Raw genomic sequence first — 18001 nt, 5'->3', positions numbered from 1 at the left:
TGGAAGACAGCAACTCGTATTCCATCTATTTTTCATCGTCCGTAATAAAATAGAATCGATTTCGTTGCGTTTCTACAGCGTTTCACTATTGGTAATTTTAACAATCAAATTATTTTCGTTGTTTCATTTAAAACAGAATATGACAATGAATGAGAACATAAACTGTTACATGAAATTTGAAACCAATTAACAAAATTGTTTTTTTGAGAGTTAAATTTTAAAAGTTTTTAGTTTAGCCAAACGTAGCTTGTAGGACATATGTTATAGCTGCGTAGCATAACAAATGACTATACTACACTACTCCCATTACTACACTTAAACAGTTTTAGTGGCACCAATTTCAAGTACGTAAAAAGTTAGGTACATCGACCTATAAACTTGTAGAGAGATCTATGTATCCTGAGCTTAGGAATATGTAATAAGTATACACAAGTAATAGACCCTTGTTTTATAAATTTTTAACAGCATCAATAGATATTCTATTCTCTTCCTACCCCTTCCTTCCTTTACCATATATCTTCATCCTAGACTATACTTCTCTCTCTCTTTTCTGAATCGTTGCCAACCTGAATCACTACTGGCTCAACTGTCAGTTAACATCTTGCAATATTCCCACAAAAAAAAATTAAAAATCTACAGACACTTAGTCTATACACACACAAATGAATTAAGATGCTATCCCAACTTGAAATAAATATCAACAACTACAGAATGTTAAATCATAAATTGAAATCATAAAAATATTTTTTTGTTATTTAAATAATGTAAATTCCACAATACGAAAAAGAGTTCAAATAAAATAGTTGGAGTGAACAACGAATTCAGAAATGGTGGTGCAGAATATGAAAAAGTAATGAACCACTTTATCGATCGATTAACACCAACTCGAGGGGAATGGATTTCAAAAGTGGCACAGGTGAAAGGAATTTGATTGGAATTTTGTACTTGATTTAATTGCAACTCAGTATCTCAATGCAGTATTGAAAACATAATATATCTTTTGCATATATTCTTATCCTTGATGTCCCTTGACATTTACATCGAAAGAAATCATTATTACTACGTTTGTTATAGTTCAATTTAAAGTAACATTTATTTAAAATATTTAGTATATCACAAATTAAATTTCTACATTGCAAAGATTAGTATGTTTTTATAAGAAAAAGAAAAAACCACTGAAGAAAATAAAAATGCTCTATAAAGTTTTCATTGCCTTGTGTTACCTCGGCATTGAATATTTTATTATGTTAATATTTACGTGTTGCAAACTATGTGTGTTCAGTAAGTGCGTACAAAGTATATTTGCATAGGTAAGCATAAAAACTGTTTATTATCATTACTTATTCAAGAGGATACCTCTTTAACATGTTACCTTAAAAGCAAGGAATGGGGTTATTCACTTCGAGCATATAAGTGTTTACACACATTGCGTGTAACTTAATCAAACTACTTACTTCCGCTCACCAAAAGATTTTTTAAAGACAAATCTACTTATGTAACTGACATAAGTTAGGTAAGGTTGGGTAATAGTGGTGACTTTTTGCACCAAAGCCTACTTGAGTTCAAATATTTGCCCGTTGTGATACCATGCATAAGTATTTTCAATACGCCAAGTCAGAAAAATCTCCAAAAAAGTAAATCTCCCTAACAAATCTCCACAAGGAATGAAATAGTTAGCACAAACAAAAAAGCAGGCTCAATTTCCCTGTTGAAGGAAGACGTAACTAACCTGATACGTATATCAATTAGGCTAGGTCTGTGATTAAAATAACCCTTCGGATCGTAAGAAATGGGGACCCAAAAGGTTTTGATCTTTTACTAAAGAAAAATGGCAAATGACATATAAGTAAAAACATAAATCACAATTAATTTCTTGCCTTTCCAATGTGTATCAATGTACCAACGTCTATCGGCAGTGATACTATAATATAGTGTCGGTTCCGCTTTTGTTGAATCAACTAACTGGTACATTTCTTGTCCAATTTAGAACTATTAAGTCTTCAGATCAGATAAGAGTCTTCATTCACGTAAACTTTTCTAGTTGTCTCCAGGTATTTACATTATATGGTTAACTAAGCCGTTGCAAGCGGGACACCAATATCAAGGCTATTGCACCATGTAGCCTTGGCAAGCGCATCTGCTCTGAAATTATCCGAGATAGATTTAGGTGTCAATCTGAATTGAGCATAAAGAAGCCTAGTCAATTCGTTGAGAGTACCCCTACATACTCGAACTGTTAATATATAGAATTAACAAAGAATTTATAGCAGCTGTCCACTAGGGAAAATGGGAAAAATGGGTAAAATTTTGTTACTTAGAACTGCATAGTGTGTGCTTAGTTTGCTGCATAATGAATTAACCTTATTTCTTTCTGAAATATACAGCAATGGGTGGATTTTTAAAATAAGATGCTTAAGCAATATTTTAATAAAACATCTATTTACCGACTTTATCATTTATTTACTTTATCATCTATTTACCGACTTTAACGGCACAGCACTGTAATAAGTAGCACGCATTTCTTTACAGGTCTTTTCAGTCAAGTTGGTTCTCCATCTAAATTGAGAGACATGGATTAGACCCACGTATTTACCCATGAAAGTGTAAACCAAATGAAGAGTTAATTGTCCAATATAAGGAAAGGGTAAAGATTTTATATCATCTAGTGAAAAGCATCACGTCCATTTTTTTAAGGTAAAACTAAACACATTACTCTCTTTTTCCACAACGATAAGAGAAGTATTAATAATATTAAGCAATACCTTGGGAAACTTGGTGGTAGCAATGTCATCCACATATGCAATAATTATGAATTCCAGCTGTTCAAATGCAATAGTTCACACAGTGTGTTCAACGCTATACTCAACTGAGAAAAAAAGAGAACATCTTCCTGTGATGTACTACCAAGTACCATCCTAAAACATGGCACAGTTCCGATGGCCATATCTTGAACATGTTTTTGTGTTCTTTGGATTTGTAGATGTGAGATTTCAGAAATTTAAGCTTTTATACTTTAGAAATTTTTACTTCCTTTTCCTTATCTAGAATAATATCGTACTATGAGCTAAAAACTCATTTCTCTTTTAATTCGCCTACTTTTATTTTTAAAATAGGTAAAATTTTATTTAATTAATTGTCTTTTGTACTTCAGGAAAATTTTCGCACAATGCTTACCATTGGCAATTCCAAGTAATGCTTTTACTTGAATAAAATAGAAGTTTTTACTAACCTTTATTGAAGTCCTGTGGTTACTTTGGGGTGAGTTGCCCTAACATGGAATTATGTCAATGTGCGAAAATAAAAAATTCATCCGAACTTTGCTTTACTGTTTTTGTAGTTTAAGTTTATTTGTTTTAATTTGTTGTCTTTTGTTTATTTTCGAAGGGGCTTGTTTTGTCATCCACGTCGATTTTTTTTCCATTTCGGTTCTGTTTGTTGACAACAACAACGGTTCCCATACACTACACAAAATGGATCTCTCATTTTCACAGGAGCGCACACAATGTGTTTTCATGGAGCAAAACAAAAAAAAAATAAAAATTTAAAACATTAAAAATATACTTCCATTGTATCTAAGCTCTAACAAATTTTAATGGAATCTACAACATAAATCCATGTAAAAAGCATTTAAATCAATTAAACTTTTTATTTTGCCTTTAGGATTCACAATTTTTTTTTAAATTTTCTTTAAATTTTGAATATAAATTATTTGTGTTTTAAATTAAAGTAATTGTTTAAAAACAAAATATTTTGCTAAAATAAACTTAAAATTTACATCCTATTCAGGTACTTTTAATTGAATCAACTTTAATTTAAATATTAGTTTCTTATAAAAATTTTATTGCAATTTGCATATCTAGGTTGATTTAAAATTAAAGCTTTTCCTCTGCAGTATATGGCCGCTCAAGACCCTCTCTGAAGAATTAAATGTTAGAAAAATATACAATTGAGATATATTCATTAATTTTTTTTCATCTACTACAGTACTGCAGGTATACACATCTACCAAAATGAAGTATTTTAAACTCTTACTGCCAAATGGGACGATCATACTTTAATATACTATGTTATAATAATAGGTGTAATAAAAATAAATCCATTATTTTTGCATAAAATTGAAGGCTTAGTTAGAATGATTCGATTTCGGTCAAATATGCACCATTTTGTTCAATAACTTATTGCCATTTTGATGGTAATTTCATTACACCTCTCTTATAAAAATCCTCGCCCCTATCAACAAAAAATTTAAAATTTTTGAGTTGATTTTAACAAGCCTCTCTTGAAGGTAGTTTTGCAACAGAAAAATTGTTCGTCATGAACAAAAATAGATGGTAATTAATGGTAATCATGGTAAGCCAGGTCTTGACTCCTACAGCTTTTGGCAAGTCATTAACGATGTATGTGACCTAGAGTTGTCTTGATGGAACACATTTCTTCTCCTATTACCCAAAGCCCCAAAGGGTGATTGCTTCCTTTAGACGGTTCAGTTATTGACACTACAGTTTCAAATTAATAGTTTTGTCGTAGGGAAGAAGCGACAAAAAAAAAAAAAAAAAAAAAAAAATTAAGAAAAAAATGAAGAAAAAACAAAAAAAAAATAAGAAAAAACAAAAAAAAATAAGAAAAAAAAAAAAAAAAAAAAAAAAAAAAAAAAAAAAAAAAAAAAAAAAAAAAAAAAAAAAAAAAAACAAAAAAAAAAAAGCTATATTGTCAAGTACATTAAAAAGTATAATGATTTTTAAAATTTCTATCAATTTCTTTTCTGCGTAAAGTTAAATAGTTTTCTAAATCCATGTTGTGACACTATGATTATGATAATGATATGATAATTTTAAATGAATTTTTTATATTCTACTATATGTGTGTACAGTCTGTAAAAGAGAGAATACAAATATATTTTTCAAAACTTTTGATTTAAAACAATACATAGACAAGTGATAAAATACTATATTAACATTTGAATCAAATTATTCTTCAATCATATATTAGCACGATTATTATTGAGTAACTGATTTAAACCAACCGAGAATCAAAAAGTGCTTATCAGATACCAATGTTCTATGTTGTCAAGGTGGTAAATTTTTAATTCACATTATATTGAAATAAATTGTCCCTTAAAAGTCTCGTTGTGTATTAATATAATTAATTCAAATGTTAATACTAAGAAAATTAAAGTATTGATAAAAATTTTTTTTTTTTTTGAATGAGAAATATATAATTTTAATTTCGGTGGCAATAACATAATATTCAACCACTAACAACATTTTCTTAATTAAATATCTGTCCATAATTTATAAAAATATGCCATAAATTTTTATTTTATTCAAACATAGGTTGATGTTGTATAAAATACGTGACTGATTTTTGTTTTTGGGAAAAATATTTTTTTTTATATATAAACCCATGGCACCTATTTAATAGATAAATGAGGCTTATATCATATTAATCAAGTTTTGAAGACGTAAAAAAAGAAACACAAAAGGTATATTCACTATTTTGTGTAATGAATCTAGCGCTCAGGCATTCCTCACTAAGTATTGCAGATATTTGCTTTACAAAAGCAGATTTGCAGTAACTCTCAGCTTTATAATTTGATTGGCAATTGTATTGCGAACTGAACCCTTTATAGATTAATATGATTATATAAACCTATTATATACGTATAAATTATTGTATTATAATTTATGGATAATTAAACAATTCCATAATTCTGCTATGATATTTACATGGAATCATGAACAAAGTATATATGAAGTACATAAATCAACACAAACAAAAAGCCAAAGTACCAGCTAACATTAACAAAAAGCGACAAAAATAAAAAAGAATTTCAAATAAAAACTTACTAAATAAAAAGTGACGAAGTAGAATTCCAAATATTGGAATTCTACACACAACGACATAAAAATTTTATAGTAGTAATTTGTTATAAAACATACTATAAAAGGAAGAAAGCGTTATATTATATCCAAGAAGAAGATGTAACTCTGGTAAAGGGTATCTATATAGCAATATCTGCGCCATAATTTTGGTACTTTAAGCACAATAATTTAAATTTGTCTTGATAATCAAATTTTTGAAGCCAGGACAATATTTATCAATTTTTAAAAATTGGTAAATATTTAAAAATATTTACAATATTTAATAGATAAAAAACAATATTTTATTTATATAATATTTAATATATAATATAGTAAAAAACAAAGAAATCTAGAGTGTAAAACAAATACATAAAGACCTGATATATTACTTTTATCACATTATACTATTATATTATTCTATTATTATATAAAAATTATATTTCTGTTACTATATATATTATTTATGTACTTTGTACTATATATACTGCTGTGTAATTGTCCGGCTCTTTCGACTACTCGACAAAATACTTGTGAGCTTACAGTTTTACAGTGTTAGAGCACATACCTAAGGTTACTGTTGAACTCTAATACAATTGAGTGATGCATAATATTGATAGAAATATCCCTTTCATGTGGTATCATAATGGACCTACCTAACCTATATATACAGTCACTATTATAGTAATATTACTATTAAGCATCTTTGTCGTTGAACCGGTAATGGTTTCCTTATATTACGAAATATTGCTAGGCTTATTACTAGCCAAAAATTGTCCGAAGTAACTCATTGGTTACAATGTACCATCTTCCTACTTCTATTAAAAAACAGATTTAAATCCTCTCATACCACAACTTGGAGTCAATGTGCAAATATACAGATATCACGTTTATGTGCCTAGAATTATGTTTCACTAATCACTAACACCTTAAAGTTATTGTTCCAGCAACTCGTAACGAAAGAAACCCATTTTCAGTTTCTAATAAAATAAGCTGTGAATTAAGCTCCGAGTGTTGTTAAAATTATAATTTTTCGCATTTATTAGAAAATTTATGAACTTCCTTAAAACGCACACATTAATTTTCAACTAAATGAAAATGAAGTCCTTCCACAATCCTTCCATGCCATGAAACTGCAATCACTCGGAAAAGAGGCAAGTAAGTCATCGAGCCGTCAAGCCATTTCACAATGAAAACTCAAATTTAATTAATTTCTGTCTTTCATGCTAAAGTTCAAATTTTATGCAAATTTCCGTATGATACTCGTATTTATATTCGAATAATGTGATGTAATTTCTTTATATAAACTAAATTCAATTAATTAAGCATATTATTTTATGGTTATTTCAAGGACTTGTGGCTTACAAGAAAAGTCATTTTACACAGAAACTAGTAGAGTCCCTTCCAGCATAACAGTATTGAATTGTCAGTTTTGCTCGGAGGGTGCGTTTCTCAGATTTCTTAATTAATTGGTAATAAATTTTAATAGACTGTCAATATTTTGGAAGAGGATATAAATTTACATGCAAATGTGCCAAAATTTAAACACTTCAATGTCAGCTCTCACACAAATACGAAGTGTTCGTCACACAAAAAGGATACTTTGGGTGTGTCCATGCCATTAGAGCCTCTGCAATAAAATACGAACCACTTACCACTTTAAACTTCTTCAGGCAAATATATTTGATCAGTGTCAAAATTGATGTCATTTCTTCTGCCAAGGTTAATGGAAATCAGTTATAATAAATTACGTTTGAGATATCAAAAAATATGTTTTTGCGAAACATTCTCGATGAATTGCAAAATGGCATTTAATTAAAAACACATAAGCAAAATTGAGATATCAGAAATGCAAAAAAGTGGCCTTTATTGCCTCTGCATTAATTAAATAAACTGTGAATCGGTTGTGTGGAAATGTACAATAAAATATTTTAACACGAAATAAACACGAATTAAATGACACAATAACTACATTCCCCAGCACATCCGTCGTCCGTCGTCCTTCGTGCCATAAACGCGCCCAGTTAATTCAATAAAAAGCGAAGTCGGAAACAATTTTTATCGTCCGAAATAATAAATAAATTTTTAAAGTTTTGCTTTTTTAGTCAAAAAATATGCACATTTTGCAAAATCAACAATGGTAAAGGCAACAGCACTACGAAAGGATAGAAGACGGCAGGAAGTTTCTGGGAGTGCTGAACACTCGCCTGAAACATGCCACACTCGTTCCTCAAGTGGCAACTAAGCCAAAGCTGGGGTATTTGTATTATCTTTGCTGCAACACCTGCACGTGTAAAAATTGTAAAATATTTAAACCAACGTCGTGTTTATTTTTTCCTTCTCACATATTTTGGATTACATAAAATAAATAAAATGGAGTTTCGGAAATTGTTTAATGGGTCACTACTGTGGTCCTTGTTGGTACAATAAACGTAACTGAAAAAAACTGCAGAAAGCGTAAGTGAAAAACAATGATACGCTACTCTTACTCAGCGAATTTAAAATAAAATATCTGGAAGAATGAAGTGGGCAATAAATTGTCCGAAAGTTGAAGAGAATGTTTCTTTTTATTTTCAATGAATATGGTAAATACTTTTGCACTATCTCTTACAAAATGTGATATAGTTGACACAAATTTTAAATAATATTATTACAAAGAGATCATTCTGTATTGCTAACGTGTTCCTACATCCACTACCTAAGTTAACTAACACGATTGTTTATTTTTTCTCTTTTTTGGTATTAAACGTGGGGGAAAAATCTTCTATAGACACAAATGGCCCATGCTATTTGCATATCCAGTTCATGCACGACTCATTGAGTCATACATGCCTACTGAATTAAAACTACCCACATTCTCATCTCAGAATCCTGGAGATTCCTGTAGTACAACCAGTGAAGTTATTCGTTTACAAGGCAGATTAGAAGAGCACATAGCGTGTTTTACTCCGATTGCGTACATAATACCTATTTCGTCCGCTTTAACAATTTTCATTATTCTAAAGATTATGCAGTTGTTAGTTAGTTGTGGTGGAGGGAGGACGAAACCTCCCCAATTAGCTAAAGGAGAAAGCCGTTTTTAATCCACTAAAAACCTCGTAATAGTAGTAGATAGAGGGTCAACCTAGAACCAGCCAGTGGCATTAACAAAGGTAAGAATCTGGTTGATGCTAATGCTGGAGATATTGCTAAGTGAGTTGAAGAAGGGGCCCCCAGAAGCTTAAACCTGGTTCTGGCCTGACCTGGACAAAAACACATCAAGTGTTCTGGTGTCATATCTTCAAGAGCTGGTAGACACGCACTGCAAGAGCTACCACAGGGAAGGCCGACTCTAGCTACATGTCTTTCTATGGACCAGTGTCCCGTAAACACAGATATTAGCCTAGACACCTCAGATTTGTTTCTACGAATTAAGTCAGAGGTTCTATATTTGGAATAAATAGCCAAGTAGCCCTTGGCTGCTGAGGCAGTAAGGGTCCACTTCCTATTTGCCTGTCGCAAAAAATGATCATAAATCAGCCTACGCCCGTAGCTGACAGGGGCAGGGATCGAAATAGGAGTATTCGTGGAAGAAGCGCCTAGTTTAGCAAGTTTGTCAGCGCGCTCATTTTCTACAATATTAGAATGCCCGGGAACCCAGACTAGAGTAACCTTGGACTTCTCACTTAGTTTACTGATAAATTTCTTACATTCTTCTACTAATCTCGATGACAAACAGACTGCTGATAAAGCTTTAATAGCTGCCTGACTGTCAGTTAGAATGTAGACCTCTTTTCCGTGAAGGCCCATATTTTAAGCAAGAACACTTGCCCTAAGGATGGCAAAAACTTCAGCCTGAAATATTGAGGTGGAATCTGAAAGATGGTATGATTTACTGATCATTAGGTCCGTAGAAAAGATTCCGGCTCCAACGCCCTCATCCATTTTAGACCCGTCGGTGTAAATCGTTATCTTTTCTAGAGTTGTAAGCAATTCCGTTAATCTTTGACGATTTAATCTTGGCAGCGGAAAATCTGGAATTTTATATTTGTTGGTAAACAGTAACAGTTCAGTCTTAAAGGGATTAACACCTACATCACACTTTGAGGCCCATTTACTAAGGTTCCAAAAATTATGCAGTTGTAGAGACTAAACATGCATTACCGTAGAAGAAAGGTTGGTTTCCCCGATTAGCATCTCAAGATTTTGTCTAGTATCAATGAATCAGTCTTTAATTATATGGTCGGGACTTACAATTTTAACTGAATATGATTGCTTTTAGTTAACACTGATATTCGTTAATTCCTGTGATTTCACTTTTTAATGAAGTGATCAATAATCAACTTATGTTAAGTGCTCTGATATAACACAAATATTGTCGTTTTCGTCTTTTATCCCTAATATCTCTTATTCACGTAGAAGGGCTGCTGAAAATTGTATATACTTAGATAAAAAATATTTTAATTCTATTATTCTTTACATATTAGAGGAATATTGATTGATTTGACTATAAAGGTTTCAAAAACCTGCATAACTAGGTTTGGCTATCTAAACCAATAAATATTAAAAATAATATTTTTAATATTTTAACTGCTTTATTCCAGCAATAATTTGGGGTGATATTACTGTTGTTTTATCATTAGATAGAATTATATTATTATTTTAATTTTCTTTTTGAGGAGAATAAACAGTCTATAGCGGGTTTCTGTACGTTAACGTAATTGAAATACAGAGACTATATTTAAATTTCAAAATTATTTATTGAGTCTACTTATTTTCTTTTTCAGAAAACTGAAACTTCTTCTTCGAATCTAATTTTCTTTTTTCTATTTTACAAGTTTTAATGTTGTCAATATACTTAAATAATAATCCAGTTTACTGTGATTATTTAGAATATGAACAGCTACATTATTCCCCCTTCCGAAAAAAAACCTTGCGACCATAACGCGAAGTGTATGTCTTATGATCGTTCTTGTCAGTGACTAAAGGCTTAACTTCTTGTTCCTTAAAATATTGTTCACTGAAGGCTGCTTTGAGGCGATCCACCGAGATATTCACTTTCCTTCCCTTAACATCCACGACAAAATATTTATCGAAACGCTTAAGAACAGTGAATGGACCTTCGTATGGAGCCTGCAATGGTTTACAAATCATGGAATTTCTGACGAAAACCTGATCCGAGGAATAAAGATCTTTTTCAATAAAAACCTTTCCACTAGAATGATGAGCAGTTTGAGTAGGTCTTAAGTCGTTCATAAATCTTTTTAGTTTAGCTACAAATTCTGCCTGAGGGTTTGAGACGTCGCGATTAACTTCTGAAATGAATTCCCCAGGTAAACGTAAGCCAACGCCATAAACCAGTTGTGAAGGACATGCGTTAATATCTTCTTTCACTACAACTCTAAATCCTAGAAGGATGAGAGGTAATATTTCAACCCAGTTGTCATTTTGATAACACTTAATGGCTGCTTTCAAAGACCTGTGAAATCTTTCAATAATTCCATTAGAAGCAGGGTGATAAGCTGTGGTACGTAAGTGCTGAATACCAAGAAGCTTAGACAGCTCTTTAAACAAATAGCATTCAAATTGTCGTCCCTGATCTGTGGTTACACGTAATGGAACGCCAAATCTTGCAATCCAGGTGGAATAGAATGCGAAAGCTACATTTTCAGCAGAAATATCCTGCAATGGACAAACCTCAGACCAGCGTGAGAAACGATCGATCATTGTCAAACAGTAACGAAAACCTCTACAGCATGGTAGTGGTCCGACAATGTCCATGTTGACGTGGTCGAAACGAGACGAAGCAGGTAGATACTGCTGAATAGGTACCTTGTTGTGGCGGTGAATTTTGCTTTTTTGACAAGCAATGCAGGATTTGGCCCAAATAGCACAATCTTTCTTCATATTAGGCCAAATGAACTTTTCTGCTAATAATTTGTGAGTTCTTTTACCATTTGAGTGACAAAGGTTGTGGATCGAGTCAAAAGCGATTTTGCGAAAATGCTTCGTCAAGACCGGACGAACGTTCCCGGTAGAAATGTCACAATACACTGATACATCAGAGTTTGGTAAGGTAAAGGACTTGATTTGCAAGCTGGAGTCTCCGTTGAGAAGCTTTTTAACTTCTTCATCAGTCGTTTGCTGGCAGGATTTAAAAAACTTTGACGTGCAGGCTGGCCGAATGCCTCGTTGGCGGCCGCGCCGTGTCAAAGTGATTGAGAGTGGAGAGCGTTGATGAGATTTGAGGAAGTCGTCAGCTTTAGAAAGTAACTTTGATCTGTAGGCTGGCCTCATGCCTCGTTGGCGGCCGCGCCGTATCAAAGTGGGTGTAAGTTGTGCTGCTTAATTCACAGAAAAATTTATTGTGATGACCTGGATCCAGATTCCTCATCTGAATGTGTCACCGGCATGCTTGTGTTGCGTTTTCAAATCACGTCGGGGTCACCAATATATAGCGGGTTTCTGTATTTGAACGTATTTGAAAACACAGAGACTATATTTAAATTTCAAAATTATTTATTGAGTCTACTTATTTTCTTTTTCAGAAAACTGAAACTTCTTCTTCGAATCTAATTTTCTTTTTTCTATTTTACAAGTTTTAATGTTGTCAATATACTTAAATAATAATCCAGTTTACTGTGATTATTTAGAATATGAACAGCTACAAGTCTATAAAAAGTTTGAAACTGGGATATTCCTGGAACGATAGTCGTTAAACGATATTCCGATTTGAGTGAAGACTGTTCTGATATAAGTTGATGTTATCAAGGGTATGTAGCTATATAGTACTGATTTATTTAATTTTCTTCTTGGGCTTATATACATTTCTCATAGTACATATTTTATTACGGCGTACGTGCTAAATAAATACTGATTTTCAACTAGATTTTTTTGTCTTCTATGTCATGGTGCATCTTTTAGTTTTCTAGTCACCGATAGGCGGGAATATCAGCATCGGTCTTAGGTAGAGTTAGCAGTATTAATGGTCTGTGTATTAACGTTACTTCAGTATAAATGTTCTGTGTGTTGGTGACTGTAAATAGTGAATTTTATTCAAAAATGTGCTAGGGTATTATATTTGATGAAACTCTCGCTAGCATTTGTTTATAAAATTACATATTTTTATAAAAAAATTCAAAATTTATATTAGAATTTATTTAAAATTAATAAGAAAAATTATGTTCTCTATTTCAGTATGATCATCACGCATTAAAAGAGTCAATGCACTAGGCGCACTCAACCCTCTAACTTCAATGTTTTCAAAACCCGCTCCCAACGGCTTGGTAAAGCTCCTGTATAAATTGTATTGTAAATGCTATTTGACTAAAAATTATTTTTAAAATAAATTACCTAAAACTTTGTATCTATTGTTGAATAAAAATTTATATTTTCAAAGTTGATTGAAAAAATTCTCAAAAATGAGCAAAGTTAAGCTGAAGTGTTTCAAAGGTCAACTCCCACTAAACTTAGGCTTATAAGCAGACATTTTTCGATTCAACTCCAAACTATGTAAAAGCGCTATTATAGAAAAATCAAACTATATATGAAATACAATAATTTTTAAAGGAAATGAATGTATACACATTTAAACAATACTATTGTTATACATAAGCAAATATAAGCAGATTTAAATATACAATAATGAACTTAATATAAATATATATAGATGTACTTATTTAATAAATGATTATATATATATACTTATATACATACATACGTGTACTTTCTATTTGTGTAGTTAAGCTAATTTGAAGCGAAAAACAAACCAAAAATTGTTTGCATATAAAAAGAAATTAAAATTATTTAAAAAAAATTGACAATAGTTTTTAAGAGCCAAAAGACGAAATTAACCCAAAATATCAACTGAAGAGAAATAAATTTTCGGGCAAAAAACGAAACAGTTGAGATTTGCATAATTAAAATAATAATAACAATAAATAGAAGAAAATACACTGATATCAAACAAATCCTTTCATAAATAAAATTTTAAGTTAAAACTGCTTCGGATGATCACAGAAAGCTTTTGCATACCAACCGGATGTAAGGAAGCCGAAAAGGATAAAACAATAATCACATTTGCAACCTCATAGCTATCACATACATACATATATATACATACATTATAGTCGTATGTATAGTGCAAATCTGCTAGAATTTTGCTGCTATTTGCCATATAAGACGCATTCATCGATATCTGTTGCATTTGGCTATGAAGTCCTCACAAAACCACGCAGGAACATTTGATTAAGCAAACGAAATAAAATTATGAGATTTATTGTATTGTGTAAATAATTTGATAAAATATAAAACCAAAATTGTATAAAATTCAGAAACTGAAAATGCAGAATATAAGTTGAAATCCATTGTAATTGTAATTGTAATTCAAGGAAATGATTGAAAACGAAATAGTCTTATTAAGGAAATATTATAAATAAAAAATCTACTAAAAATTTCTAGTCTTCCTCATTTACTTCTTATTATTATTATAGTAATTTGTATAGATATATAGGTTCGCACTTTAATGTTCATGACACTGGCAACGTAAGTCTATTTTAAAAACAGTGCAAAGTATCTGACATTTTCCTGAACTAACAAATATATTTCAATAGCATGAAGTAAATTCAGAAGATCGTGATCTTGAGAAAATTGTGATTGCCATTCGCAGAAACCCAGTACAGAGTTACTGAAAGATACTTTAACCACCGCTGGATACAGAAAATTCAATCTTTTTCTGGTTGATGTGTGACCACTCTGACTCATTGATCACCTCTTTATGCAAAATTAATCATCCATATTTACAGAGACTTGAAAAATTCATCTCGGCCAAAAAATGGAATTAACCCGTGAACATTTTCGTGTGATCATTTTTCACAAGTTTCGACGTAGACTAACACTGAAAAACTGCTTTAATGAATTCAATCCTGGCCGACACTCGCTCGTGCATGAACTGATAATGCAAGATCGTCATGTGACATAGAGTGATAGAGGCATCCTTGGGAATTTCTTCCACCAGCATACATTTGATATTGCATGAACACCTGGCCGTAAAAAAGGTTTGTTCTCATTGGGTCCCACACAATTTGACAATCACCCAAAAAAAGGCTCTTGTCGATTGCTGCAAAGAAATGTTGAAAAAATACGTTCGCGGTGCTTCCAAAGATGTTTATGAGATCATCACAGATCTACGCGTATGAGCCCGAAACAAATCAACAATCGACCGTCTGGATCTTCGAAGACGAGCCAAATCCAACGAAAATTGTTCGTGGATGAAGCACTTCGAAGCAAAGGGTCGCCTCTTTCTTCGGCAAAACTGGTCCGCTTGAGCAACGAAGAACGGTCACTTCTGAGTGGCACACCATAATTTGTTTGCCTGAAATCTTTGGAGAAATTCGAAAAACAAACAGGAGAAGACGAATCATTGTTCACCATGACAACGCGAGCTCTCACACATCGGCTTAAACCAGCGCCTTTTTGACCGGCCAAAATGTCGAATTGATAGGTCATCCACCGTGCAGTCCTGACTTGACACCTAACGACTTTTTTTATTCCCGCACATCAAGAAAAAAATGCGTGGTTAACGATTTTCGTCGCCAGAAGATGTTGTTTAAGCGTTCAAAAACCATGTTTTGGAGGTGTCTCAATCGGAGTAAAAAAAATGCTTCGACAATTCGTTTAAGTGCCTGCAAAAGTATATAAATCAGGCTGGAGAATACCTTGAAAAACATTAAAACAATTCTTGATGAAATATATATAGCAGTCCTCGTACTTGTTTAAAAAGCGAGAACAGTTATCACTCCACAGATTGTTTTTAAATACAATCTGTTCAGATTTAGTACGTATTTATTTGTTTGTTCGGGGATTTCAGGAAGAAGTATTTAGTACGACGGTATCTTTTCCTGAGGGATTATCTGTAATTGACTTTACCAGTGAATTTCAGTTAACTTAGCTAGGATTTTAAAGTGTTTTTGGCTTTCTTAGCAAATGCATCAATAATTTCATTGTCATCAAGAGGACTGTGTGCAAGTATCAAATGCAATATCACTTGACTGCCAGAAACAGGGACTTATAAAATATTAAGAAAGTAGTTGACAGTTTGCCGAGATTCAGAACATAAAGTACATAAGCTCTAGACAAAACGGCTCATCTTTCAACAATATGAGAAATAAGCAGGAAGGCGTCTTCGGTATTATTCACAGAAAAATATATCTGATAGTAAACTACGGCAAAAAACATTTATGAAATATATATCCCATTCTGCATATGAACTTAGGTATATTTTATATGAAATAACACACGTGTGGAATCTAAGCGAAGAGTCGAAAAAATGAAAAATTGAGCTGGTTGCTGTCAAAAATAAAGCTTGTTTTGAGGCGTAAGATGCTAACCACATTGATTGAAAATCAAATCAGGGAAAAAATAGGTTCTATCAAGAACAGGGAATCAAATATTCAAAATATGATAGGATAGAATGATGGGATGTACTAACATGGCTACAATAGAAATCAAAATTTAATCTGTAGTAGAAATTTAAAAAGAGATATGATATATATGACATATCATATGATATGAAAGAGTTATTTATTAAATTTGATGTAAAAAAACAGATATGTATTGAATTATTCTAAAATCACACTTTGAAAGACTCTTTATAGTATTCACGATTAAAATGTAAAAAGATTTACTATGCACACAATATAGATGCATTAAGTAAAGGAACGAGTTTTGACAGAATTTAAATTCATTGCCTCTGATTTGTTTGAAATTTTTTATGACTCCTTTTGTATATAAAAATCTTCGTTAATTTTTTCCTAGGAGATAGGGACCCATAGGGTTTAAGAATTTACATTTTAGACCAAATTTTAAATAAATTTTTAAATTACACGAAAATAAATTAAATGGATAATCAAACGAAAATGAATTAAATGAATAATTAAATGAATCTTGATTAAATAAAAAAATTATATAAAATACAAACCGTTACATTTACAAAATAAAATTGAAAAAAAACATTGAAATTTTTTGTTTCTTATTTTTGATTTAGATTTAACATGAAATTTTATTTAAAACTGAAATTATCCCGAAGCCTTCAATTTACGAATTTTTAAAGAATTAATTCAAGTTGCATAAAATTTTAAATAATAAACCATACAAAATATTTACTTAATTTTGATTTATCATTCAATTTTATAAAACAAAATTAATTTTTTCAGTATTTGCCAATAACGCAATTTTTCTGAAATTCGGTAAAAAATAATAAAAGTGTAATAGTAGAAAGAAATATTAGTTATATTATTTTGTTAGTATTTTACCAAAATTATTTAATTTGATAAAATAATTTTTAATTAAATATTAATATTCATTAATTACAATTAATTATTTATTGCATATGCGTATATCACCAAAAAATTTGAATAATCTGTGATCTCAAATAAAAAGCTCTTAGAAAGTTTAGCCGCGAAGCTTAAAAGCTTTTCGATTAGAGTGACAGGTTGCGATGTTTTTAATTTGCTCAATTGTCTTCAAATTCTGATCTCTTACTGAGTACGAAAATGTGCTTTCACTCAAAAACATTATTGCCGTTCTATTTGAAATTAAATAGAGTAAATATGTGTGTGTGGTTAACTCAAATAAAAAACGAATATTTAAGCTTAATATATCTTTCCTTCCTTTATTAAATTTACAAGAAATATTTTAAATTGTTTGATAAAATTAGTTGGGAAAACATATTTATATTTCATAAAAATATATTGAATTATAAATTTATATATATTAAAATATATGTAAACTGCTATACACGTTTCTAGGAACATGCACACAATTCAACTAATACATTGACTAATACATAACTAATACATAATACTTATTATTCGTTACAATTTAATATTGAACAAATATAATGAAAAAATGTAATATATATAATATAATAAAACAACTCTAACCATTTTATAGAACTAGAAATGGATCACACAGAATTTAAGTTCCGTACGTTATTAGGACGGTGCCCAGCCAACATCAGAAGGAATTGTGTGGATCTTGCTAACTTGTCAATAGTATTGGTACCCACATATCTTGCAAAACTAATCCGTTTATGTAAAACGAACACGTATTTGAAAGGTGACATCCCAGGCTATATTTTTTGGAAAGTCCATTATAGTATCTGT

At 31.2% G+C, this 18001-nt stretch overlaps 1 protein-coding gene across 1 annotated transcript in view; it reads left to right on the top strand.

The window, feature by feature from the left end:
* LOC119672176 (cysteine-rich motor neuron 1 protein) overlaps positions 1–13198 on the top strand; it is a 60911-nt gene extending 47713 nt beyond the window's left edge. Inside the window, exon 5 of the mRNA XM_038083170.1 lies at positions 13035–13198. Coding sequence (XP_037939098.1) covers positions 13035–13053 — 19 coding nt within the window. The 3' untranslated portion in view covers positions 13054–13198. The remainder of the gene's footprint in view (positions 1–13034) is intronic.
* Positions 13199–18001: the final 4803 nt, after the last annotated feature.

This window comes from Teleopsis dalmanni, chromosome 1, assembly GCF_002237135.1.
Source record: "Teleopsis dalmanni isolate 2A chromosome 1, ASM223713v2, whole genome shotgun sequence".
NCBI lineage: Eukaryota > Metazoa > Arthropoda > Insecta > Diptera > Diopsidae > Teleopsis > Teleopsis dalmanni.
This window is presented reverse-complemented; position numbering and strand designations above follow the sequence as displayed.